Raw genomic sequence first — 26,804 nt, 5'->3', positions numbered from 1 at the left:
ATTCTTTAACACCATTTGTAGCCTGTTAGTGGTGAATTAAGGACGAAAAAAGCGCTACTCCAGTAGGGAGGAGAGAATAAAGTATACAAACAAGAGTATCTGGACTATTTAGTAAGCAACTAGCCCACTTATATAATGGACATCCTAAAAGTGATACTGAAGTAGAACTTTTCAATAAATCCTACTTGTGTAGTTTTGTACATCAAAATAATCATAGCAGCAAAATAAAGCCTCATTGCCGTTACTGACATGGAAGGTTTCCTTAGGACTATCACAAAAGTAGTCTCAGAGATTCAGGGATCACAATCTGCTCCAGGAACATGACTTTGTCCTAATAGAAAAGAAGTCTTGTGTTGCGCTCACCGAGTATCAAGAGCTGCAATGTCAGAAGTAAGGTCGGCACCCTGATACCTGATGGTCCTTTTGACAGACCCTCTTTGTCACCACGAAGCTACATTCTGGGGGAGTTAAAACATTTTGCAGTAGGCTGAGGATTGTGAGCACAGAAAATGTCCGTCTTGGGAACCCAATCCCACCTCCAAAGAAGCTATTCCTTTACCTTTATGTATAAATACTGGCAGAAATATAATGCCTGCTGCTCTGACTGATGTCTCAGTAAACTTCCCAGAGAGGAAGAACCCAGACTAATCAGGATATTCATAAAAGAAAAAATCCTCAATTTTGCAAGGGGGAGTTCTTGGTAAGTTCTCAGTTGCAGCACTGGTCTCTGCACCTTTGCAGAACTCCCGGAAAATTAATGCAATATGGACAGACACACGTGAGTGGCAAGCCCCAGCCCTTTCATTCATAGCATTAGAAGAATCTTTCTGAAACTTTTTATTATTATTATTACTTAGAGCATGCTCTTAAGACAATTGAGGCAACGGAGTCTGGTTGGTTTTCATCCACCTTCGTGCTTTTTTGTTCCTGCGCTAGGATGGTATTTTCCTTAGAGACTGGTTTTCTTAGAGGCAGTTTAATCCTAGAATCATTAAGGTTGGAAAACGAAAAAAAAAAAAAAGGGGGGGGGTTATGAAAAAATGTGAAAGAACGATCTGCAGCATGAGGCGATGGGGACCTTGTGTGGAAATGGCTGCACTGGTCCCCTTGGCTCGGGAATGGGTGCGTTTCTCAGTTCGTACAAATTCCTTCTTGAGAACACGACACGCGGCAGAGCTAGTGGCATTATTCCTGGCACTTTCGGCCCGGCCTTTGGCTACCTCGGCCCTGTAGATGCAAAGAGCGAAGGAAGCGCGCATCCTCGGGGCAGGCACCGAGGTGCGCGCGGGCTGCCCGGATCCAGCCTTGCCGACCCTGCCCGGAGGGCCTGGAGCGGGCTGAGGCGGCGGCGGCGGCCTTCGGGGGGGCTTCAGGGGCCTTCGGGGGGCTCGGAGGCGAGGCGGGCGAGCAGCCGCCGCCCCAGGCCGGGCGCGGGCCGCGGCAGCCCCCCGCCATTTCGCGCCGGGGGCGCGGCTGCGCGCTATTTCCAGCCTGCGCGCCCCGCTCCGCCGCCGGGCTCTCCGCGCCCCGGGGCCGCCGTGAAACCGAAAGCGGCTCCCGGCGGCGGCACCGACAGCCACGGCCGGGGCCGGCGGCGCTTGCGCTTCCCTCGCCGCGCCCCCCAGCCCCGCCGCCACCGCCGCGCACGGAGCCGCGCCCCGACACCGGCACGGAGCCTCCCGCCGCCACCCGCCGCCACCGGCGGCCCCGGCCCCGGCCCCGGCCCCGGCCCCGGCCCGGCGGGCAGCGAGCTCCGGGGCAGGTGCGGCGGGGCCGGGAGGCGGCGAGCGGCGGGGCCCGGCAGGTGCCGCGGCCGCTGAGGGGAGGGGGCGGGGAGCGGGGCCGGGCGGTTTGGGGGGGATCTGGGGGGATTTGGGGGCCGGTCTCCTGCCGGTAACCGGGACGGGAAGGCTGGGCTGGGGGCACCGGGGTGGGCTGCGGCGGGGCTGGGGTCAGAGGGGAAATGGGGAGCCCGTGCTGCTGCCCGGTGGCTTGGCTGCTGGTCTCATCTCGGCCTCCCGTTATCTCCAGGAGCAGGTGCCCTCGTAGCTGGCGTCTGGTAGTTGCGGGGTGACCGGCAGGCTGCGGCTGCACGCTGAAAATAGCGGGGTGTGTCGGGGTCAAGCCTGTTGGGGGCTGGCAGCGGGTGTTTTAGAGCAGCCCCGGCCGACCTGGCACGGCTCGCGTGCCGAGCAGAAAGCCCTGGTGCCCACCTGGCCCCGCATCGCGCCTCGTGTTGGCTCCGCCGGCTGCGTTGCGTTGGTGCCTTTTATCTTCGCCCGAGTCGCGGTGCTCGTCTGTTACGCAGAGCCTGACGCCACCAGAGGAGCTTCCTTCGCTGCCAGCTTGATCACCTCGTGCGCTGCTGTCACGGGGAGAAGCGCTCGTCGGGGCCAGGAGCGCGGCGTGCGAGCACAGGGGGGCCTGCAGCTGGCGTCAGGGCAGAGCAAGAGGGGCCCTCCAGCTCTCCACAGCTCACCAGAAGGCAGCTGTTTGCAGCTGCTTGGCAAAGGAGGTGTGAGGTAGAACAGATGACTAACATCCCTCCGAAACACCTGCCCTGCCAGTACGCGCTTGCTCAGGTGTATGACGGTTAAGCAGCGGAGCCTGGTATCGTCATCTGGCCAGAGGTGGTGATGGAGCAAGTGGAGGGAGGCTGGGCTCTGAGAGCATGGAGAGGAGAACAGGCTTTGAAAGTTGGGGTTTTGGTGCAGTGGAGAAGTGAGAGGTGATGTGGTTGTAGTTGTGGCTTAGAAAAATGATCCCTGAACCATCCAGGACGGATAAATAAGAAGTACAGATCACATTACAGGAGAACCAGGTATTTGGAAAGCAGGAGGAGGATGAGAGCATGGACAAGGCTTTTATGTGTGTAAGTAGACAAGAAATATTCTGTTGTATGTAGATACGAAGCAGAAAAAGTTGGTGAGACACTGTGGAGATCTAATGCTTTAAGCTGAGAGAGAGAGAGATGAAGGTTATGAACCCAAGAGTAATCCTGGCTGGTTGTGCCAAACGCAGGTACCGAGGGACTGGGCAGAAGGGGGCCCGTGGGGAAGGCAGTGGGTTGCGTCCGAGCTGGCCATCATCCCCGGCACAGATGCTGGAGGAGGGACCCAGAGTTCAGTTTCTGCAGGCAGATGGTCTGCAGCGGTACGGTGAACTTGCGAGCAGTTGGCAGGAAGCTTTGGCTAAAGAGGTGTTAACTGCCTGGAGAGAAGTCAAGTCAGGAAGGAAGAAAGAAGAGCTTGTGGCACTCGCTGACGCTGCGTAGGTCATGGGAAGATGCACCAAAGTAGTAATTATGGAGTTTAGAGAGCATGAGAAATGACATCCAGGAGAGAACAAGATTTTAAAGCTAGGAAGCTGTTGTTGGAGACACTGACAAAAGGAATTTCAAATGAATTCAAAGAACAGAAGCCAGACAGCTCGTTATTTCACCCACATGCTTGCTAAACAGTCTCCTGAAGACAGGAACATAATTTTTGCGTAGCCATCAAAAGCAGAGAGCTGCAGTCCAGGTCAGGAGCTACAGGTCATGTCACAGAATCACAGAATGGTTTGGGCTGGATGAGACCTTAAAGACCAGGTGGTTCCAACCCCCCCTGCCATGGGCAAGGACACCTCCCACCAGACCAGGCTGCCCAAAGCCCCATCCAGCCTGGCCTTGAGCACCTCCAGGGATGGGGCATCCACAGCTTCTCTGGGCAGCCTGTGCCAGTGCCTCACCACTCTCTGAGTGAAGAATTTCTTCCTAATATCTAATCTAAATCTCCCCTCTTTTAGTTTAAATCCATTCCCTGTTGTCCTGTCACTCCACCCCCTGACCAAGAGTCCCTCCCCAGCTTTCCTGTATTCACCTTTAGGCACAGGAAGGCCGCTGTAAGGTCTCCCTGGGGCCTTCACTTCTCCAGGCTGAACAACCCCAACTCCCTCAGCCTGTCTTCGTAGGAGATGTGCTCCAGCCCTCTGAGCATCCTCATGGCTTTCCTTTGGACTCATTCTAATACATCCATGTCCTTCTTGTGCGGGGAGCACGAGAGCTGACTGTAGGGCTCCAGGTGGGGTCTCATCAGAGCAGGGCAGATGGGGAGAGTCACCTCCCTCACCCTGCTGGCCACGCTGCATTAGATGGATGCTGTTGGCTTTATGGTCTGCAAGTGCACGTTGCTGGCTCATACTGAGTTTTTCATCAACCAGCATCCCCAAGTCCTTCTCATCAGAACTGCTCTCTATGTTCTTGTCACCCAGCCTGTATTTGTGCTTGGGATTGCCCAGACCCAGGTGTAGGACTTGGCCTTGTTGACCGGCATGTTGTTCACACAGCCCCATCTCTCAGGCCTGCCCAGGTCCCTCTGGACGGCATCCCTTCCCTCCTGTGAGTCAAACGCACCTCACAGCTCGGTGTCGTCAGCAAACCTGCTGAGGGTGCACTCGGTCCCACTGTCCATTTCACTGACAAACCTATTTAATAGTCCCAGTCTCAGATAGGGCAGGAACTATTCGTTTTGTGCTCAACATTGTTTGGATAACTGCAAAAACGCTTTCAGTGTGCAGCTACAGACGTGTTGGGTGCTTGATCTCCCTGGCTTTATTTGTGTCCTTTCTTTAAGCTAACGTCTAGGCCTTTATCTTCGTCAGTTCTTTTTTTCTGAGCCTTTGATTATAAAGAGATAGAGGTGATTTTTCTTCAATAAGTGGTTGGCTATGGAGAGAGCATTTCTTTCTCTGGCACTCCAAGGAGTCTGTATGAATTTGTTGGGTTCTTAATCTTCTTGGTAAGTGCAGTGATAGAGGTATTTTCTTTCACCTTGTAGGCATCCCATTCTCTGCAGTGCTTGGTGGCCTGCCAGGAGCAGCACGCTGACACGTCCAGTGCCCCCTTGGGTCTGTGCCCTGATCTGCAGTGACAGTGTCAGAACCTCGTTTTGCTTTCTGGCCCTTTTCTTCCCAAGTTTCTTGGCTCGTGACCGTGAAGAGTTAATGTTCATGCTGTTAGTCGTCCCACTCTTATCTGCATTGGTTTGGGTTGTACATGCAGTTGTTCCACCTTCTTCCCTCAGCCCAGGAAAGAGGCTAACCTCTTTACCCTGGTGCGCAGCACTGCTCGGGAGGGTAAGGAAACTTGAGTCATGCATATTGTTAATAAAAACGTAGCAAAAATTTCCATAGTCTCCATGGCTCAGCCTTGCAACAAGTAAATAAGTATGTGAGAAACTGTCTGCACCCTAAACCACAGTGGTTTTGATATGGAACTGCCCAGAGTGCTTCATAGATAAGCGTATTTGTCTTTGTGTGGGGAACTCTTAAAGCAAGCTTATGTTTGTAGTATATTGACGTCTGCATACCATGTTCTCTATGCTGCTGTGTCCGTATTTTGTGGAAGGTAATACTGAAATGCAAAACCTATTTATTGTTGTTACGCAAAGCCACCTAGCGATGAAACAAGCCTCAAGGAGAGGAGCAATCTGCAAAGTAGTCTTGCCCAAAATAGTTGCTGTGAGGTCTTATCATTGGTAAGCCCGTACAGTTTTCAGCCTCATCTGCTCAGAGGCTGTTATCAGTTTCTGACACAGAGTTTCTGCCCTAAGCCAACAATGAATCCATGCACTTGAAACTGGAACGTGGTCCTTACTAAATATGAAAGCAAAATCAGAGGTTTCATTTCTTAACATTGTCCTAGAGACAGCAGGTATCAATGGTCACCGGAACACTTATTCAATGGCAGACATTATGCAAGGCTACTGGGCACTATCTGTGGAGAAAACTGGTCTGTTTCTTTGTCATTGACATTAAACCTCGTGTCAGGGCAGTTGTTCCCTGAGGAATTACCAACATTGACCTTGGCGATGCATGAGGCACACCTTAAGGTCGCTAAAAACGCAGTGATGCTGTTCAGTAAAATAAAGCTAAATATATAATATATATAATATATATAATAAAGCTAAAACTTACATATATATATATGTATAATAATTATATGATATGTATAATAAAGCTAAAAGTGGTGCCAACAGCAAGAGCGGGGCTGAGTGCCACCCTGAGTGTGTTAGCATCCTTACATGGCAGCTCACCTGATAATGGGCTCTGCAAGAGCACCTCCCCATCTCTACCTGTGCAAACCTCCGGCGTGTCCTGCTTGATCTCATCAGGACTTCTTAAGAATGTGTCCTTTCCCCTTTTTTGTTTTTAAGAAAAGACAATGGTGACAATCTCCGTTGTCATCACTTCCCCAGCAGCAAGTTCATGGGGTCACTGCTGCCATTCGGTTTCTGACGTTCATGATTTCCCTATCAGTGAGGACTGTGGCTAAGAAACGTGTATCTGTATGTCATCAGATGCATGTGTGTATTTGAGCAAAATCCACTGGGCTCGTGAATTCCTGCAGCTGGGGTGAAAGAAGTCTTTAACACCTGGAACTAGTGAGCATTTGAAAAGTGGGTGGCCTGCCAAAATCTCCTGTGTCCTGGAGAACTTAGCAGAATTTGATTTTGTCCTAGTAATTCAGAGAGATAAGTGTTGAGTTTATTCAGATTTCTGTGTATGTGCTGATTAAGTCACTCATTAAGACCAAGTCAGATGCTTGTGTGCTCGGAGAATTAAAATAAGACTTCTGTGCCTTGAATAGGTACTAATGGCCGCAGTGACTGAACGGTGTGTGACTCGTGGCGGGGAAGGAGAGGTAATGTTAAAAGCTTCTTGGGCCTAGTCATGCAAAATGTGTGGTGGCCTATTATTTGTTAGGGAAAGTGAGGACTTCGCTTTGGTTTTGATACCCTTCAAGAAAAAAAAGAAAAAGAAAGTTCATTGTCTTGCTCTCCATCCCTTACTGTTACCTCATTTCCGTACTTTTTGCTTGTTTATGTTGTTCCCGCATCTTTGTTTCTTTCCCCTCATTCCTAAATGCTCTTCCCTTCTGTCTTTTCACTTACTGTCATCCTGTCATGAGTGCTCTGTGCTTGCTGATGCTCCTTGCTGGTTCCTCCTGCCGTGGTCAGTCCTCAGCACTGCGCTTAGCACTGGAGGAAATCAAGGGGTGCCCATGAACAAGACTGGCCCGTCGCCTGCTACTCATCTGCAGAGTGAAATTGTTTAAAATGAAGATCCTGCTCCTACTCAACTTCTCCATTTGGGGTTTTCCCCAAAGCTTCCCAGAAGCAGATGGCGCTTCCTGGAGCTGCGCTCACTGCGTTAGGCTCTCTGCAGCGCTGCCTCCCGACGGCACCGGCGGGACGGGTGCTTCCTCCAGAGCTGCCCGTTTCAAGGAGAATCCCCATGACAGTTGTTTCACTCTCCTGATGTCAGCCTGCAGAGGCTGTGCCTAGCCAGCTGCTCGACCAAGGCACATCCTAAGGACATTGCAAGGACGAAACGGTACCTGCTGTTTTATAGAGCTTAAACACAGAAGTGGGCTTAGGCTATGTCTCGAAATGCATCTTGGATCAGTTTAATCGATCACATAAAGAAGAAGCAGGCCTTCAAATAGATCTTTCATTTTACCAGCGTTGTATTGACCTCAGCGATGACACAGCTGTTCCAGGGCTTCAGGGAAGGTTCAGGAAAATGTGGTAAGCTGAAATGCCACCTGGAAGGGGAGATAGTGATTGAACCAGGTTAGAAACGCTCTGGGAGCAAGCTTAACTAAAGGGAAAAGGCTAAAGAGAGTATGTGTGGCGTTTGCTATGAGACAGAACAGAAGCTTTCTTTGGAATACCCGAATTTTAAACAACAGGAGTGCTCAAATGTTTTGCTTTTATAGAAAATAAGATAACTTCGCGGGGCAAGTAATTGTTATTACTTTGCTTAGTTAGGGGCTTATCTAACTGACCAAGCCAAGGCCCAGTACTCAAGCTGATGGCTTTCTTTGTAAACATACCAAATAAATTAGGAGAAGAGACCAGAAAGCCAGTGGAGGGGCTAGAGATGGAGCCTGTGGCACTACGGGAGGGGAAGTGTGGCTTGGTCAGGGGAAAGGAGGGTGACGTACACAGTCTGTGGAGGTGAAGGCTGCCGGGAATGCTGCAAGTGCAATTAACTTCAGGCTATGAAATAATTAGGATGTATGGCCACTTTAGTTATTGCAAATCTAAATATAAACATTTATTTTCATAAAAGTCATTTTATTTCACTTAGAAAGTTCAGTTCAAATGTAAAATGCCCATGCAGCCTTGAGCGTAAGTTCCTGTATATAGCTCCGTGTTCAAACTGGTGCAGTTTCCTCGGCTTCCAGGAGGAAGAGAAAAGTTCTTGGTAACCTTATGCTACTCCAGATAGTAAATTCTGCAGTCGCTACATCAGTGCTGCAAGGGAAAATACTTTTCAATGGCTTTCTTCTGTCCTAGCACCTCTGAAACTGTTTTAGCCGTGATCTTTTCAAAGCTACACCAGGGGATTTCCACTCCCTTGCTGTTTTAAAATGCTCGTACTGTTGTTTTAACCACAAAGCTCAGACTCGTGCGCACTCTCTCACTCTCTCTCTGTCTCTCTCATTTTCTCCCCATTGAGGATCAGCTACAGTTTCCAGGTACAGTCCTACCAAAACGCGTCTCGTTAATGAGGGCAGGAATTTAATACTGTTATAACCTTTTGTCATCCTTAAGTGGCTCTTCAGGTACTAGCTGTTGCAGGGGGATGCGTGGGTGCTGCGTGGCTGCGTTAGGAGGAGGCTTCAGAGTCTGAAAGATCTCAGGAACGGCGCTCACCCGCCACACCGGCACTGTCGCGCTGAGTGCCGGGCTGTAACGGCGGTGAGACTTGCTGGCTGCCTTCCTGCGTGAATTTCTGCTGGTGCTCAGGAAGACGGTAAAACATCCATGTGTTGATGCAGAAGTGAATGTCAAATGAAAGAATTGCTCAGTTCTGCAGCACGGTAGTCTGATAGAGAACGACCTGTACAATATTTTCTTGAGGACCATCAGGGTTTTCTGGCTTGAAATGCAGCCATTGGGGGGAAAAGAAAAGTGTGTTGTGTTCTGTTTTGTTTTAATTTCTAGGTTATAGGGTAGTTTCATTGATTTCTTCTTCTTTTTAATGACTTTTGAATGCAACCTCCGGCAGTGTTAGGAAGAAAATTAATTCCCAGCTGTGAATGGGATTATTTTAAGACAAAAGTCCATATTACTGTAACATAACATTGTGTTGGTTAGATGGAGAGAGATTTATTGATGATATAAAATTAATGAATGAGTGATTAGGAAGTCCAGGGAAAATAGCAAATAAGCAAGCTGGCCGTAAAATCAAAGCTACTTCAGCACCCAATATGGTTTGTTAGTTGTATGAGTGTATTTTTAATTTTTAAAGTGCTATCTGTGTTGTAATCTATGCCTTAAAAATAATGAAGTCAAGTGGTTTTTTTTCTTTTTCTTTTTTTTTTTGTAATGCTTTGGGATTTACTGTAATGCTTACGAAAACCATACTGCCTTACTCCGCTTAGTGAAAATTTGCCTTTGGAAATTAGCAAATTGATGCTTGCTTAGTAAAGTTTTATTGTGCTTTTAGAATAAGGTGATACTGGAATTTGAATGGGATAGTATTGCCTAAATACAAATGAAATCAAATTTGATTCTGCTGCCTTCTGCAGCAACAAGCTCTATGGGGCCACAGGCACATATCCGATAGGAAATGATTGCTGTTGGAAGTACTCTTTTGTGGATACCAGTTGGTCACTGCACTGTGATTTTTAAGCAATTAGGACAATAGCAGGATAGCTTTGGGGGTTGATTTGCTGCCAGGTGAAGAAGGAGTGAGCCCTGCTTATCAGTGGTGAGTCTGTGCTGGATCCTTTTGCTCCGTGACCTCAGGGCTGAGAGGCCAAAAGTGGTGGAGCCAGGCTCCTTCTCCCTGCAGGGACTCTGCTAGTTGTTTTGTTATCAGCGGTCAAGATACTGTAACTCTTCCCGGGTTAGGAGGGACAAGGATGATCCAGCAGTGATGTCAGGTGGCATCATCTGCTTTTCTTTCTGTGGTTCAATATAATCTACTGTACCTTCAATCAGTATGTATTTTAAACGTGAGTAGACATTAATGGTAGTCCTTTAGCAGACCGTTACCTGTTCAGATGTGTACATTAAGAGTTGGGGCATATCTTTGTTGTCTCCTGTTTTTAAGGAGAAGCCTTCTATTACTAGTAAATCATATAACTTGGTTATTTTAATTCAAAAGTACAGGAGGCAGCTAATCTACCTAGTTTATAAGGCAGCTTGGAGAGGGTCATTTTAATGCAAGGTATGTTCCCCTCTATCATTTCTTTGTCAGCTCCCAATGAAGTGAATTGATCTTAAACCTCTAAAGTGTATTGATTTTTACAAAACTTACCCTGTCATGACTAAGGCAGGCTTCGAGTTCTGGTAGGCCGTATAAGGTAGATAATCTTCAGAGGGAGGGACACAGCATCCTCTAAGACCTCTCCCTAGCAAGCATCTTGGGGCAAAGCAATAGAGCTGAACTAGAGCTAGAGTGTAGGAATACAGGTGTATAACTTCTTTTCATGCCCTATTATATGTATTTCATGGAAGCATGATAGGTAAGGAAATGATCACGGTGTTTTTTACTGAGCAGTGCCGCAACCCTGGAGCATAGCTGAGCATTATCCTCCTTTACACAGTGAACCTGACTGAGACTGTGCTCTCAGCTGGTAGCGCCTCTTACTTGCTAGCCAGCAGGGCCAAGCATCCTGTGTTCTTGTCCAAGCTTAATGACCAAACCTGTGATAATAATTCACATACTTGCCCTTCTCCGTCTACAAGGCATGGTGGCATTTGGTGCCTGGGCCTTGGTTCTACAAGTCTGGACATTTCGGTGCAACAGCCAGCTGTGGTGGCTGATGTGCTCGTAGCTTATGTGGCAATGAGATAACCTCTCTTGGGAACTTACTCTCACGTGAGAGAAAACAGGAAAAACATACTTTCTTAAAAAAGAACTACCGCATTGCAGGGGCGTTTTTCTCTGTGTGCAGTAGGTACATGGCTAAAAAAAATGTGATAGTTCAATATCAGTGCTGCACACTGTGTCTTCTCCTTTCTGACTGCTGGTGACGTGGACAGGCAGCATCACTGCTGGGGGGAACTGCTTTAATGTGGGTTTAGAAATGTTAATATAATGGCCATATGATAGGAAGTCATCCCCATGTTGATTTTTCTTCTTTTGTTCTGCGTGTCTTACTCCTTTTCTGAACAGCAAGATATGCCAAGTGTGGACCATTTTTCCAGAAATGCTTGGCCTTCATCTGGTGTGGTGGTAATTAAAACTGGATAGCCCCCAATTAAGAAATTGTATTTGTGTTATGAAATTTCTCCATCTTGGATTATTTCCAGTGAGATTAAAGCATCTGCATGCAACACAGTTACATATAGAAGTTGTTCCAGAAGCGTTTTGCGTATTCTGCTGTCGGTGTAGGTAGGGCTGGGATGCTGAAACGACATGGGGACGTGGCAGCGAGCTCTTTGTGCTGTGCTGCCATTCAGCTCCCACCCTTTGGTACCTCTTTGCAGGACTTGGGCTTGGCTTCAGGTGATTCAAACCGCTTCTCTAATGTGGGGTCAAAGTTAATTCTGTTCATTTTGTTGTATAGAGATCCAATTCTGACATGTAGATTTTCAGTGCCTATAGATTGTTTCATTTTTTGGGGTGCTTTTGCAGGGGGGTCGCTTTGTCGTGCGTGGCTGCTTCAAGAGCATCGCCATGCAGCACGGGCCCACCAGCGCTGCGTATTTTCAAACGACATTGCACTTCACACACACGCTAGAAAAACTCGCCGCATATGCAAAGAGAGGATGCCTTCGCTTTGTTCGCGGCCGTGAGCAGGCAGAAGTGAAAGCACACCTCAGCTCCAGCGTGGGCCGGGCACTGGCGCAAGCAGGAAGTTGATTCAGTCAACCAGCGGCGGGCGCACACGCGCAAAATGTGCTTTTTCCCCCGATGGTTTCCCACTGGTTTCAGCTCAAAGAGAACAGGCGTGGGCTGGGAGGGGAAGAAGGGCTTCTACAGCCAGCCCAGAGCCGCTGTGGTGGCGGTGGGGATGCATCACGCTGAGCATTGGCTGGTGGCAGGTATGTCACCCAGGCATCACCTCAGCCTTCCTCAGGGCTCGCCTAGGCAGTGGGCCTGGCTTTGGCATGTGGCAAAAAGTGCCCCTTTTCTGAGTTATGCCCAACATTGCTCAGTCCCAGCCCTATGGAAGAGCTGATCCTGGGCTGAAGGATTGTGCTAGGAAATGACAGGAAGATGCTGGGCCATCAAGGGGCTGAGGCCACCCTGGGGTCCTTAGTGGGGCCAATGCATGTCGTATGGCCCGTTTTCACACAAAAGTGCCCCACATGGCCCATTTTCTCACAAAAATGCCCCGCATGGCCTGTTTCCTGACAAAAATGCTCCATGTGGCCTGTTTCCTCACAGAAACACCTCCTGTGGCCTGTTCCCTCATAAAAATGGCCACCAACCCTACAGCAGTCATAAAACAGCTGGCAGCGATGGTAAATGTCCTGAGTTGTCTAGGTGTGGATGGGTCTTGGTGCAGACCCTTAAAGGCAAAAGTTGATAATCGTGGATTTTTATCTTTGGTGTGATTTTTACACAGTGCAGCATCAACTTGTTAAATCCGTAACACCAGACAATGTGAGTCCTGTAGTGTGATAGGACTGGAGAAATTGGGTGTTACTTAAATGGGAAGGAGCATTTGTAACCAAGAGGAGGGAAATATGTTTTGGGGTTCCCGCTGAGCAGTGGGTTCATAGCAGATTTGTCTGCAGATGGCTCATGCTGTACAGGTCACCGTGGCCATCACTCACCTGCCATGGAAGCCCCCTGCCACTGGGCTGAGGCACAAGGCTGGTAAGCCCTTTGGGCTGCCTCTTTGGGTCCCCGCTGGGCACGAGGAGAATCAAATCACTCCTTAGTAAGCACCAGAGGAATGGAAACCCTGTTTTCGGAGGAGGAAGGGTCAGATGACATGATCAATGGTGACTGACAAGCTTGACATCCTGTCCTGTAGGTTAGTGGGTGGGCACCCCACAGAGCCAACAAGGAGGCTTGGCTCTCTACCTTCAGGATCTCCTTGCCCAGAGTGGGATTTCGAAGCAGCAAAGAAAATGCACATTGCTTTCTGAACCCCAGGAGATGCTTGAGCTCCATGCTGCACCACACTCATCGCTGCTTTCTTAGGCCAGCAGCCCACAGCTGAACGCGGCGTGCCAGCGCATCAGCACTTGGCGTGCTGCCTCATGCCAGCTGTGGGGTTGCTGATGGTGATGTGCCAGCCCTGCTTCCCCGCTAAAGCAGCATGCACCCTCTGTGACCTTGCAGGAGCTGAGTCAGACCTCTCGGGGAGAAGCTGCTGCCAGTAAAAGTGACTCAGGTGACTGACAGGGAGGGTGATGTGCCTGCAGGGAAGCAGTCTGCTGAAGTGCGGCCGCAAAATCGAGCACCTCCCTGTGAAGCGTCCTGAGAGCCAAAGCTCTGTCGCAGGGTGCCTTAGAGTTCACGCAAATAAAAAACTTCTGCATCGCTATAACCCTACAGGCAGTGCTTTAGATGGAGGGTAAGTGTTTTAATTGCCTCATTGTAACGCCTGTTCACAGTGAGTTTTGTGCTGTCAGGAATGAGGTACAGACACACAAGCCAACGAGCAAACTCTTGAGTTATGTTTTTTATTTAAGAGGAGGTGGTTGTGGCAGGCACTGCGTGTTTGTACACATCCTGTGAGTATAAATGTATTCTGAATGCAGAGCTGCAAGAAATGAAAACCTGAGCAGCTCTAGGTCTTGGGCTACTTGCAAAAAAGTACTGCGAGATTGAAGGACCAGGGCAAACATTAAGGTTTGTGACTATTAGGACTGGAAACAAATGTTGCTGGTTTTTTCTATTAGAAAACTAACATAGCATTCATCTGCTGTCTGTGAGCTTTTACTAAGTTGAGTGAAAAACTTATGTCACGTTTCTGACTGCAATCTTCCTTTTTTTTTTTTTCATCACATCTTGCAGGCAGGATTAATATAGCCGAGAACTTGCATGTAATTAAGTAAAATTTTGAAAAAATAGGAGTATAGTCTACTGCTGTGAGTGATCAGCTGGAAAAAGAAAGATGTCAAGTTAAGAGGCTTTGACTCCTATAACACCTAAACTGAAGGTAAAATCTCCTTGCTCCTTTTTTTTTTTTTTTGTATGTTCCTTGCCATGAATCACAAAGCTGTCTTCTGCTTGCACCAGTGCAATGAATTCGGAATACCATGTGGGAGGGCTTTACATTAAATGTAGACTTTCCTGGCAAACATTAAGGTCACGACTAGGCCTCTGCTTTCCCCGACTGCACCTCTGACTGTTTTAATTTTTTGAGACTACCAGATGCTGCAAAAAGATTAAGGAATTAAGGATTATTTTTACTCTGTTCTGGGGAATAGTTTTCAGATTATGAAGCTTCTTATAAAGTGTGTTTTAGTGCTTGTCATGTAAACACCGTCTTGTGGTCCTCTGAGCCTTGTGTTGTTCTTCTATAGTCGATGCCCCATTTCCCTCTGAAATCTGTTGGACCTTTCTGCAAATGAAAACCTTCAGACGGGTGGCAGTCTGCTGTAAGCTGTAGCTGAGGTGACGTGACTGACTGTGAGCATTTAACGGGATTCTTCCTGTATGTGGTTTTACAGTGCAGCTTCCATGGCCTGTGACGAACTCACTGGTCTCTCAGGCATCTTCACACGCCAGAACTCTGCCAGTGCTGTTTCTCTGGACTTCGAACCTGATGCTGACTACAAGTTTGTGGAAACCTTAGAGGACCGGTACAAGTGTGCCTACTGCCACCTAGTCCTTCACAATCCCCACCAGACAGGATGTGGTCACCGATTTTGCCAGCAGTGCATTCTTACTTTGCGGTTAGTACAGACTCCTTCTGTATCTACATGCTCCCCATCCTCCTGTTCTGAACAGAAGTCAGGACCTTTCATAAATCAACAGTAAATACCACAGCAATAGTAATCGTCTGATAATATGTAGGAGTCAGTGGAAACTGTTGAATTTAATGACTGCATACTCAGTCTTTTAAAGATATCTCTAACGACCTTACATGGTGCTGGTAAGGAATATGGGATTGCTTTGGTAACTGCATGAAAGTCAGCATAAGGAAATTTTTGATGTAAACTTAAACTTTATTGAGAGAGACACTGTCTAGGTCTGTCTTTCTATTATTGTACTATTCAGGTGATTTTTTTTTGAATTATTTCACATTATTGGTTGGTACTGGTGGTTAGATTAAGGTTGGTTTCATTTGCTTCCATATCACTTCTTTAAAGAGGACTGGGGCATGCTAGATTGGATTTTGTATTTCTTGCATTGATTTTTAGAATAGAGTAGAATAGGTCAGTTGGAAGGGACCTTCAAAGACCATCAAGTCCAAGTGCCTGGCCACCTCAGGGCTCCCCAAAATTTAAAGCATGTTACTGGGGGCATTGTCCCACTGCCTCTTGAACACTGAAAGGCATGGGGCATCAACCACCTCTCTAGGAAGCCTGTCCCGGTGTCTGACCACCCTGAGGGTAAATAAATATTTCCTTGTGCCCAGTCTGACCCGCTCCGACCCAGCTCCATGCTGTTCCCGTGCATCCTGCTATCAGTTCCCAGGAGCAGAGCCTGGCACCTCCCTCTGTGCTTCCCTGCCTTGGGAAGCTGTAGGGAGCAGCGAGGCTGCCCCTCAGCCTCCTCTTCCCCAGACCGGACAGCCCATGGCCTGCATCACGGCACCCAGGCGCAGCACACAGCCTTCTCCTGCGCTGAGCTGTGTGCTCTCGGCGGTCGCCCAGAGCTCCAGCCTATCCAGATCCCCTGCAAGGCCTCTCGTCCCTCCAGGGAGCCAGCAGCACCTCCCAGTTGAGCACCATCAGCCAGCCAGCTGAGGACGTGCTCCATTGCTGCACTCAGACCGTCGGCAGCAGCGTTGAACAGATCTGGCCCTGAAGTCGAGCCCTGGGGAGCACTGCTGGCGACATCCCACAGCCAGATGCAGCCCCAGTCACTACAACCCTCTGAGCTCTACCATCGAGCCAGTTCATCGCCCAGCCAAGTGTGAACACATTTCTCTCTCAGTCGGTTGCACTGGCAGCTCTGTGGTTTCCTGGGCCTTCTCTCATGCCCAGTTTGCAGACGGGTGTAGTGCTGGCTGCCAGTCAGCAGGGACCTCCCCAGGCTGCCACGACCTTTGGTAAATTGTTGAGGGGGCTCCAGCTGCAGCGTCCACTAACTCCTGCAGCTCTCTGAAGCAAATCCTGTCAGGCCCCAGAGACTTATGAACGTCAAGCTGATACAGCTCTTGCCTTACAATTTTGTGACCACAGATGGAAAGTCACTGCTCCCCCAGTCATGATCCTCCAACTCTAAAGTCCAGGCTACCCAAGATCTCCCATTGCTATTAAATAATGAGGCAAAAAAGATGTTAAATGCTTCTGCCTTTTCCTCATCCTTACTTGTTAGGTAACCACCTGCTTCAAGTACCAATCCATGTAGCAAGACTGTTTTCGCTTGTATTCTGTACTACCTGGCGCTTGTGCAAAAGCCCCAAAATGTTTTTTGAACATTGAAGGTATGCCTGGTTTAGCATTCTGTTCTAGAGCTAGTAAATTAACAGGACCGGGTGTGTATTTCTTGGATAGTTTAACGAACTAGAACATTAGTGATTTCACAAACAAAGTATTGCTTTGGTATAAAGGATCTTTTGTGATGCTTTGTAAGAAATGTGTCAACAGATGGAATGAAATCTTGCAATAAGAGATACTTAAATTCAGACTTCAAGGTATAGCTGACCATTTAAAGGGCTTCATAAAAATGGAGGGAAATCCTCCCTTTTACCCTTTGCCATACTGAAATTCAGCCATTCACATTATGTGAGTATTCTGCCTTGTCACTTATGTATCTAGTACTGACTTCTGCCAGGCAGATTGTAGCATAGCCTCATTTTATAAAATAAATGAAATTTTCTGAGGGCTAATGCAACTTTTCTTTTAATCTAGAGAACTGAATGCAGTACCCACCTGTCCTGTCGACAAAGAAGCAATAAAAATGCACGAGGTAAGTGGCTGTAGTTGCAGTTGCTTCAGCAATGACCATCTGCGTGGAAAAAATAAGACAGATGAGAACGAGGCAGATCTGCGTCTTTTAGTCCTCAGGGGAAGAATAGTTTTTGTCGTATGAAACAATGCTGAGTGCAATTGTATATTCACTGATGTTCTCTCAGAAAGGAAATCGGGATGTACAGCTAAAGCTTCATTTTACACCTCACGTTCTGAACTTATTTCACTTCAGTCCTCTGTATTCCAGTAAACTGTCAAGTAGTTTCACAGTGTTTTAAATCTTCTCTAGTCTTTGGATGTTTTTTATAGTGGAGTTTTATATTTTATAGCGAGAGTTTATTGACTTACTTTTTTATCCCCGAACTTGCTGGGGGATCTTGTTTACTTAATTGTCTTTGATTTTTGACTTGGTTCTAATTTGCTGCCTTGATTATTTCTGTAATATCTAATTAATCCAGCAGACTTAATTTGCTTTTTGGTAACTTCTTAGAAGAAAAGACAAGTTCATATTTCTTACTTTGCAGCCTATTGAATATTTGTAATGGATGCATTTGTTCTTATTTATATGCCAAAGCTTGAAAGTATGCTACATACTTGGTCCTGCCAAAATGAATTTCCCAGTGAAATCAAATGTTTCCTTCCCCTCTCTCTCTCTTACTCCTCAGACGAAATTGTGACTGTCCATGTGATAGTTGTTTTTCACTCGCTATCTTCTACCCTGTGGAAATCTTAATGACATTAGCAGGCGTCAGAGCAGCTGTATAATGCTCTGTATAGGTAGATCTCTAAATAAGACTGAAAGTTTGCTCTGAGAGCTTACTTTGCTTCTGCTTACAGAACTGGGAACAGTGCTGTTTCTCAGAGCCTATCTAGATGGGGTGTGTGAACATCGTCGCCATCCCAAAGGTGCTCTGCACTGCTGGAACAGTACACACAGCTGACTTGGTCTTCGGGGCCTGTAGCTCTGCCCAGTTTCTTCTGCATTCAGGCACTGGTTTTGTAGCTCCTGAGCTACTAATCCTGCAGGCTGAGAGGTGGATTAGCACCTGTGGAGTAACTACATGGGGAGAGAACACCGTGTCTACTAGAAGATTCACAATATAAGTTTTAGTTTGTGTTTTTAACGGTATTTTTAGTAAGAATTACCAAGAACCATACTGACAATTACGGAGTCTACACTTGGGTGCTTAGAAGATTTGTTGCAGTTTTTTTTCGACATGGACTTTTATCTGTTACCAATATTTGTTTTTTATATATTTTATAATATCCCATATAACTATATATGAAGACTGATTTAACTCCTTTACAGGTATTCAAAGACAACTGTTGTAAAAGAGAAGTTCTGAACTTGCATGTGTTCTGCAAAAACTTCCCTGACTGCAATTCAAAAATAATTCTGGGGCGATATCAGGTGAGTTTGCTCAATCAAATTTTGAAGCCTTTGATTTTCATGCAAATTTTGTGTATTATAAGATAAATTTCAGTGATTGTCTTCAGATTTCAGAGTTTTTGTAGCAATGTGGTTTAAGTGCATAGACTATCACTTAACATTTGTTACTCACAGTGTATAGCCATGCTTAAAATGTTATGGCTGTAAGCTTATTCCAGCTTTGCCTTGGTGGTTTAATAAGAACCATTTGCTTTATGTTGCTATGAATGCATCTATCATTTTGCAAGTTCAGGAGGATCATATTGGGTCAAATTCTGAGGGTTTTCTATGCAATAGTGAGAAACTAATAATGTGAGAATTTAAAAATGATAAAAATAGCAAGGATAACTCACATCAGAATGTCTGTGCAGTGTGATGCAGCATCAGGGAGAGTGACACAAAGGAGATTAGTGGGTTGGTGCTCAATGTAACCTCCCTGCCATGCTGCTAAGCAGGGCCTGAGGCCAGGGAAATCCCAGAGCCATGACAGTAAGCCTCCTGGCTCCAGCTATCCAAGGAGTAAGCTCAGAGATAGCTTTAGTATATCCATAGTGTCTGTACATAATTTCTGCACACTTAGGCACAGTGGGATAGTTGATTCAGAAAAACTTGCCAAGGTGTACTGGCCATTTTGATCTTTTTGAATGAAAAGTAGAAATCAAATACAGGACTAAATTTTCAGGTTTGCTGTAGTTTTAAGTTCACACTAGGAAGGTGTGCACGAACTTTTATTTGTTACCAGACTGCCAAATATTTCTGTGTGTCTGTTGGACAACTGGAGATGCAGAGAAACACACTGGGCTTTAATTTGCTGTTATGTGTTGCAGGAGCATCTTCAACAGTGTTTGTTTGAAAGTCTGCAGTGCACTAACGATGGATGTTTTGATCAAATCCTTCGAAAAGATTTGAAAGATCACTTGAGTCAGCACTGTAAATTTCGAGAAGAAATGTGTCAGTACTGTAATAAATATGTGATGTTAATTAATATAAAGGTAAGGTTATAAAATGTTCCCTGGAATCCATAGCAAATGTTTTACCTCCTAATAGTTCTGAGTAAAAAATTTCTAACACTGCAGTGGGGATTTTCTACTCATGAAGCAAAATTTGGCTGAGTAGCTGAAGGAGAAAGCATAATAAATTTGCTTTAAATGATACCAATTACTGTTGCTCTCTTAGGACCAACAATGTGATATGGGGCTTGTACATGCATGTTTATGATTACTTAATAGCTTTCCTTATGTATACTACTTTAGAAAAATGCAAACTGTTGTGTTGTTTTTCTTTTTCCCCAGAATCACGAGAAAGATGACTGTCCTGATTATCCTGTGCCTTGTCTCCAAAACTGCTCACAAATAATTCTAAAAAAGGAGGTACTAGTAGTTCTTTCACATACTGTGATTCAGTAAATTGCACACTTCTATGAAAACTGAAACTTGCATCATAGACGCAAGCATTGGCTTGCACCAATAAATCTTCATCACTCCAAGTATTTTCTTTGTTTGGTGTAATCGCCTGTAAGTGATATGTGTCCCACCTGACAAATGAGGTATTTGGTCATGGCAAAGCTCTGGTATTTAGCAGTATGGGAGAACACCAAGCTTGCTTATTGTCTCTAAATATTCATTTTCCTCTTTATGTGATCAGTCATGATATTGGCCTTTATTCACCCTTCATGCAAGTATTCAGATTTTATCAGTGCAATAAGTAATTTAATATTTATTTTATTACAAGTCTTTTTGTTAATATATACAGATTGAGAAGCATCACGCTGTGTGTCCTGAGACTGAAGTGGACTGCCCGTATAAGCAGTATGGCTGTCTTATAAAGGTACTGGTTTATAAATCTTTGCTTGCTTTGGGGCTCCAAACCAATCAGAATAATTAATCAAAATAACCATTTTTTTGTACTTTCACAACCGTTTCTAGTATTGGCTAAGATGCTACCACAGAGAACCAGTACTGCCATTCCCTGACTTCCAAATCACAGAGGGGATGTTTTAAGTGCTTGCATCAATATATTTTTTACCCACCAGCTTCACAAATCTGTGCATCTGATTATTTTATTCTTTCACTTCTCCCTCTGCCTCACTAAGGTTAAAAGAGGAAAACTTGCTGAACATGAAAATGGTGCCCTGAGGGAACACATGCTGCAGATTTTAGACAAGAACTCTAGATTGGAAGAACAGGTAAGTCATATTTAATGAGCATTCTTCAACAGTTCTTGGCTGCTTGGAGGACGATACGAGATTTTGCATTTGTTGCCTATTTTAGCTCAACTATACTTTAAAAGACTGTTTTTATTGTCTTTGCACACCTCGGAAGTCAGAATAAGCTCTTCTATTGAAGTCAGGCAATTAGATGGAAACCTCTTTGTGCTCAGGCACGTATATTCTCTGGCAGGCACAATGGGAGGCTCATTGCCATTGCTCACCTCATTTGCTTTCAGCCTCTTGTTACAGTTGCCTCACGGTTTGCAGATAGAGCATTGTAAGGTTTCAGAGGCCAGTCAGATTGCTTTGAAAAGGAGCCCTTAGACGCCCAAGGTGTCCCTTCTGTAGAGGAAGTACAGAGCAGTGCAGAGCCTCCTGCCTAAATCCACATTAACACAGTGGCTTAAAAATCTTGCTTTGTAAGCTGGGCAGCAACTGGTCAGGTTTAAGGTGCAGGGATGTTCAGTATTTGCCAGAGCTCATCCACAAAGTTTGAATTATCTAGCTAAACTAGAGACTTTGCATTATAAACCTTTCTTCTTTTTCCTGTACTATCACGTGTGTTTCAATGCAATCATTGGGCGTTTTGTTATGTTTGGAGTTTTTACACTGTATTTTTCTGTTTGTAGATATCTGACCTGTACAAGAGCCTGGAATCTAAAGAGATTAAAATCCAGCAGCTAGCAGAGGCTGTTAAAAAGTGTGAGAAAGAATTCAGACAGTTTACACAGCTGTTCGGTAAAAATAGCAACTTGATGGTAAGCACGCAGGTGAGACATTGATTTTACCTTTTTGGCCAATTGCTTTCTTGCATCCTGAAATATGTGTATCCAGTTGTCATTAATAGCAAGACAATAACAAATACTGCTTCCCAGACATTTCACAAGCCCTTCTTGGTTTGTTGTCGTTGCTGTTGGTTTTTACAGTACAGTATTGTCTTCTTCTTTTAACCAATAAAGAAGTCTGGATATCTGATCCCGGCAAAAACACTAAATAAATCCCCATGGTTAGATCATAGTAAATAGGAAGGTGTAAATTTGAATAAGTAGTTGAATGAAGTACTGCAGAGTGAACGGACCTGAATGAGGGATGGTTTCTCAGTCAGTAAATGCCGAGAGAGGGAACATTTGGTTACATTCCTAAGGCAGCAGACTACTTTTGATTGCACGTTGTAGCTGGTATTGCTGACATATTAAAGACTTCTCTGTTGCAAATGGAATGGCTGATTTTATGAATGTCTCTTGTCTCTACTTCCCACCCTCTTCCAATGGCACTAACTGGGAAGGCTCTTGCCAGTCACCTGGATAAATCTGCACGTCTGGAATCGCAGGTGAAACAGTTAATACAGATGGCAAACCAGCAGCAAAGTAAATTAGACTTGCGACCCCTGTTTGACACAATTGAAAATGTAAAACAGAAGATTGCCCTTATGGAGTCATACGATCAGCGCTTAGGTATGCTGGGACTTCTGTCTCTTTTCTGCGTGGGTTTGGGATTTTTGCTGATGTTGTGGTGGCTAAGTAGAGGCTCTGGTACTGCAGTCAGTCAGTTGCGGCTCTTAGCCAGAAATAACTTGCTTATTCTTGCTTTCTAAGACCAACCTGTGGTTGTGTGTGCTACATCCTCCCACCTTCCCCTACTCCACAGTGTCACCGCAGGGCCCAGCTCCTGAATTCCTGAGGCACTGGGTTTGGTCAGGCTGGAGCACTGTGATGTTAGCAGTGGTAGTGTCTGTTGTCAGACATTAAATCTGGCTTGCAGTCATGTTTTACCTTGTTCGATTACCTGCTGCAATTACAGTAATAATAATAATTTTTAAAAGTCAACAGCTGTAGTGCTGTTAGCATTAGTTAAGTCTCTACTCAGTATTGTTCTTACATATTGTCAGCTCCAGTCTGGTCGCTCTTTGTGTTCTGACAGTGTTCTGACCGTTTTATTTCACTGAATATTTCTTTTTTTTCCAGTTGTTTTGGAAGGTCAGTCCAGCAAACATGATCTCCAGATCAATATTCACAAAGCACAGCTCAATAAGAATGAAGAACGATTTAAGCTTTTGGAAGGCACGTGCTACAGTGGGAAATTAATTTGGAAAATCACGGACTATAAGATGAAGAAAAAAGAAGCAGTGGAAGGCCGTGTGCTCTCTATATTCAGCCAGCCTTTTTACACCAGCCGCTGTGGGTACAGGTTATGTGCGAGAGCATATCTGAATGGGGATGGCTCAGGCAAGGGAACGCACGTCTCGCTTTACTTTGTAGTCATGAGAGGCGAGTTTGACTCACTGTTACCTTGGCCTTTCAAGCAAAAAGTTACGCTTATGCTGTTGGACCAAAGTGGGAAAAAAAATCACATTGTGGAAATCTTTAGAGCTGACCCCAACAGCAGCAGCTTCAAAAGGCCGGATGGAGAAATGAATATTGCCTCTGGATGTCCGCGCTTTGTGCCGCACACGGTTCTGGAGAACACAAAGAATACCTATGTTAGAGATGACACGCTGTTCTTGAAAGTAGTTGTGGATTTAACTGATCTGGAGGAATTGTGAAAAAAGCACCCAATCAATATGACTGCTTTAATTATTAAGAAATGCTTTCTTTGTGACTACCAGTCATGCAATAGTGAATTGCCACTAGTCGAGCTACTGATATGTTTTGAGGCTTTTGGACTACGTAACAGATAATGAATTGCCAAAGTGTCAGGCTTTCCTTTTTTAACCTTTTTTCAGGGCTGCGGTTTCAAGGCAGCTATAAGTCCAATGTGATGTGAACATGCATTCAGTCCAGTGCTTTGACCTGGCTTAGTGCAGGCTGGGTGTGAATGCTTGGCTCACATCATGAAACTGGCATTCGGAGATGAAAATCGTCCTGAAAACCCTGTGGAGCCCAAGCAGGCCTGTGGGCTCCTGCCACTCTCACACAATGTGCAAGTGCATTGCACTTGTCTGAAATGGAAACATTTCAACATTAGCTCATTTGAATCAATGTATCATGATCCCTTAATCTCCTGGATTTTTGAAGCAGTGAGAAATGGCTTCAGCCAGACATTTGTCAGGGATCTTGCATTCCTTTTTTGTTTCCATTTTCCTTCAAGGAAGCCCAAAGGAAGATGCCAATGCCTCTTACTTTTCTAGCCTGATATTTCAACTATATAGGAGGTCACAGCAGCTTTGTTAATGTCTTTTTCATTCCTGCCTAGTGCCTTGGGACTGATTTCCATTGGTGATCAACATCCACAGTCCCCACCTGAAGTCAAAAGAAGCCGTATGTGCTTCTCACCTCTCAGGACATGGCCATAAGTGAGGTGCTCAGCCAGCCTGCCACCTTTTGGCTGCACTGCCAAGGGGGGACAAATCTCTCATTCTTGCTTCTTCAGCTGTGCAAAAGAGATGCTTTCTGGCCTACCAGCTCTACAGAAGGCAGGAATAGCTTTGGATATCTGTTAGGGAAAAAGACCACATAACATGCATCGTTCCCCTCTGCTAGAAATTTGGATGTTTGGGAATGAAGGGGGAAATGGATTAGGGAATGAGGTTTGGGACTGAGGTTGCCGTAGGAACACGGTTCTCACAGGTGGTAGTGCAGCTCTAGCATTTGTTGAAAGGAGAGCTGCTGAGCAATAACTGCTAGCTGTGAAGTACTTCTGAAGATCTTCATTTTTATCCCAAGTTCCCACCATATTGCAAGGGAACATGTTCATTGTATGTCGTTTATTGGAGACACACTAAAAATGCCAAGAACAGGCACCAAACAACAAGCAACAAAGTATTTATGTGCCTTTTTGTAGCCTTTTAGGTGCTTGTAAGAGGGATGTAATTTTGCACACTTGGTCATTTTGCTGTTAGAAGTGACAGAATTTTGTGTCCCTCAACTCTTAGAGATCAGGTAGCAAAGCATTGAAATGTTATCCATTGCTCCTGCAGTCCAGTGGCAGAGCAAAGCTGAAGCTTTTGAAAAGGATAATATGAAATCATGCTGGGTTTAGAGTAAGACTAAACTAGGCAGGATAAAAATCAAAATGGGGCACAGACTACAAGGTATAAGGTAGAAAATTCAAGAGGGCAAATGTGGCAAAATCAGAAATGCCTTTTCTGTGCAGAATATTAGTATCAACTGAAATAATACAATTGGGGATTGTCAGTAAGATGAAGGCAAAATACCATATTTTATACCTGGAAGCTCACTGCTAGACATTTACTTTTCCACACAGTTTCTAAGACGTAATTCAGACTCATGTATTTTCAAATTTGAGGGGTAGAGGAGGAAAAACCTTAGTTATTTGTATGTCCTGGTAAGATAGCGCATCTAGAAACTTTGTTTTCGTTTAGATGCTCTTTCTGTTGTACAATGTCAGTACATGCTGGGCCACTGTTGGGGTTTTCAGTGTTCCCAGGAAGATGATGAGGGCCAAATTTTATTCTTTTGTACTACCATGACTGACTTTTACAGTCCTTTTTGTCCGTACAGCAGAGAGAATTAGTCCTTATGTCCTTAACACTTTGTTACAGAATGAGTAAGCTTGTTTTTAAGATGTTGTGGCATTTTAGGACATCAATTCTGAGCCTCTGATGTGGACTTCATGTTAATTGTTCCTTTAATATTTGTCATGTAACATCCAAAGTGGCACAGCTTGCCTAATAACCACAGATGGAAACATGTCAGCCGCATTTCCTAGGACTCTCCAGTACATGAAGTGTAAAATTAAGGAAGTGACAAAGAACTTGGAGAACTGAGGCAAGAGGGAAAGGATGCGGTCTGTATCGTGGCGAATTACCAGTCCCCTCTGCCTCCGCCACCCCGAGCGTAAAATGGGGATAATAATACTTGCAGAAGTGTTAGGACTGTTTAAATGTTTGTGAAGAATTTTGAGCATGAAAAGAGCTAAGTATTATTAAAACTCCATTTCTAATTGTTGGAATTGGTGATGGTGTAGTGATGTGGGTAAGTGTTTGGTGTGTTGCTGGACAGAGTTTGAAAGCATGTTTGGTTGTAGAAAGTTCATACTGCAATCTCTCTACTTACCAGTAGGTTTTATTGTTTGTCATGAATATTCCTTTAAAAATTTTGAAGCACAAACAATTCATCCTGGGTGATGGAAACACCCCTTTTGAAATACTGCCTGTTTTATAATGAATTAGTTGAGAAAATCGATTTTTTTAAAGACAACCTTATTTAAATCGGTTCATTTTGTTACAGTGGTTGAGAATTGTACGTTTAAGATTTTCAGCAATTTTTACTACTTGTACACTGGATTTTAAATTTCATCCCATTCCCAATAAAGAAAAGAAACAATGGTGTATGAGTATTCGGGAAGAATTTTGTTGTTGTGTGGGGAAAAAAAAAAAAACCAAAACTTTTCAATAATATTGTGTGGAGTAAGTAACGGAAGAGCGTATGGTATTTCTACGTGGGCACACGGTATGTTTTAATGTATTTATTGACCGTTTGTAACTGAGTGTCTCTTCCTACGCCCCGGGCCTTTCCCTAGCCGGGTGCGGTGCGCGTGGCCCGGCGGCTGGGTCGGGCCAGCCATGGCGGGGCTCGGCGCCCGGCCGGGAGGCGGTGCCGGGCCGGGGAGGGCCGGGAGCCGCCGCCTCCCGCCTCCGGGTCGCCGCCGTAACGCTTCCGGGTCGGCAGCCGAGGCGCTGAGGGGCCCGGGGCAGCGCTGTGGCCGCCCCCGGTAAGTGCGGGGCCGGGGCGGGCTCCGTGAGGCGGCGGCGGGCCGGCCCCCCGAAATGGCGGCGCCCCGCGGGGCCCGCGCGCCTCCGCCTCGTCCGCGGCCCCGTCAGGCGCCGGCCGCCTTCGCGGTGGCTGCCCTGGCGTGAAAAAAAAAAATAAAAAATCGCGTCGTGTTGGTCGAAGGGGGGCTCGGGCTGCCGGTTCCTGCTGCAGGAGGGTGACTGCCTAAAGTTTTGCCTCACAGGGGTGCGAGGCATGCCCTTTTTCCTCAAAGGCTTTTGGAGGTGATGTTAGTGAACGTGGTTTTGTCTCGTGCTAGATATGGATAACCAGAAGGATGAAAAAAGCAGGACGCTCTGTGCAACCTCACAGGAGGAGCTGAGAGGCCGAGGTAGGTGCTGTTAATCGGCTCCAGTGGAGCAGTGGTGTCTGTGTTATGCGTTATC

General features: G+C 45.9%; 1 protein-coding gene across 6 annotated transcripts; it reads left to right on the top strand.

The window, feature by feature from the left end:
• The first annotated feature begins 1,160 nt into the window (after positions 1 to 1,160).
• On the top strand, positions 1,161 to 26,752 carry TRAF5 (TNF receptor associated factor 5). 6 transcript variants are annotated; one of them, XM_080586344.1, is made up of 14 exons: positions 6,034 to 8,524; positions 8,601 to 8,802; positions 13,978 to 14,122; positions 14,637 to 14,861; positions 16,989 to 17,046; positions 18,358 to 18,459; positions 19,305 to 19,469; positions 19,770 to 19,847; positions 20,230 to 20,304; positions 20,570 to 20,662; positions 21,316 to 21,456; positions 21,972 to 22,140; positions 22,651 to 26,359; positions 26,678 to 26,752. In XM_080586344.1, the coding sequence occupies exons 4-13, from the start codon at positions 14,647 to 14,649 to the stop codon at positions 23,226 to 23,228; spliced, it is 1,674 nt and encodes a 557-aa protein (XP_080442470.1). In that variant the 5' UTR covers positions 6,034 to 8,524; positions 8,601 to 8,802; positions 13,978 to 14,122; positions 14,637 to 14,646; the 3' UTR covers positions 23,229 to 26,359; positions 26,678 to 26,752. The 6 variants fall into 6 exon arrangements, with proteins under 6 accessions (XP_080442474.1, XP_080442469.1, XP_080442470.1 ...); XM_080586348.1 differs by lacking the exons at positions 6,034 to 8,524; positions 8,601 to 8,802 and adding an exon at positions 1,161 to 1,762 and having other exon boundaries at positions 21,316 to 21,444; XM_080586343.1 differs by lacking the exons at positions 6,034 to 8,524; positions 8,601 to 8,802 and adding an exon at positions 1,167 to 1,762.
• Positions 26,753 to 26,804: the final 52 nt, after the last annotated feature.

This window comes from Anser brachyrhynchus (assembly GCF_964034855.1).
Source record: "Anser brachyrhynchus genome assembly, chromosome: 3".
In the NCBI taxonomy this organism is placed as follows: Eukaryota; Metazoa; Chordata; class Aves; order Anseriformes; family Anatidae; genus Anser; species Anser brachyrhynchus.
Note: the sequence above shows the minus strand (reverse complement) of the source record. Positions and strands in the feature narration are given on the sequence as shown.

What these genes read in the sequence shown, in the direction of transcription:
- TRAF5 (XM_080586343.1), top strand. Translation starts at nt 14,647, where the DNA reads ATGGCCTGTGACGAACTCACTGGTCTCTCAGGCATCTTCACACGCCAG. An exon ending in AAGCAATAAAAATGCACGAG is followed by an intron (nt 17,047 to 18,357) that starts GTAAGTGGCTGT and finishes ACTCCTTTACAG; the next exon opens with GTATTCAAAGACAACTGTTG. An exon ending in ACTCTAGATTGGAAGAACAG is followed by an intron (nt 20,663 to 21,315) that starts GTAAGTCATATT and finishes TTCTGTTTGTAG; the next exon opens with ATATCTGACCTGTACAAGAG.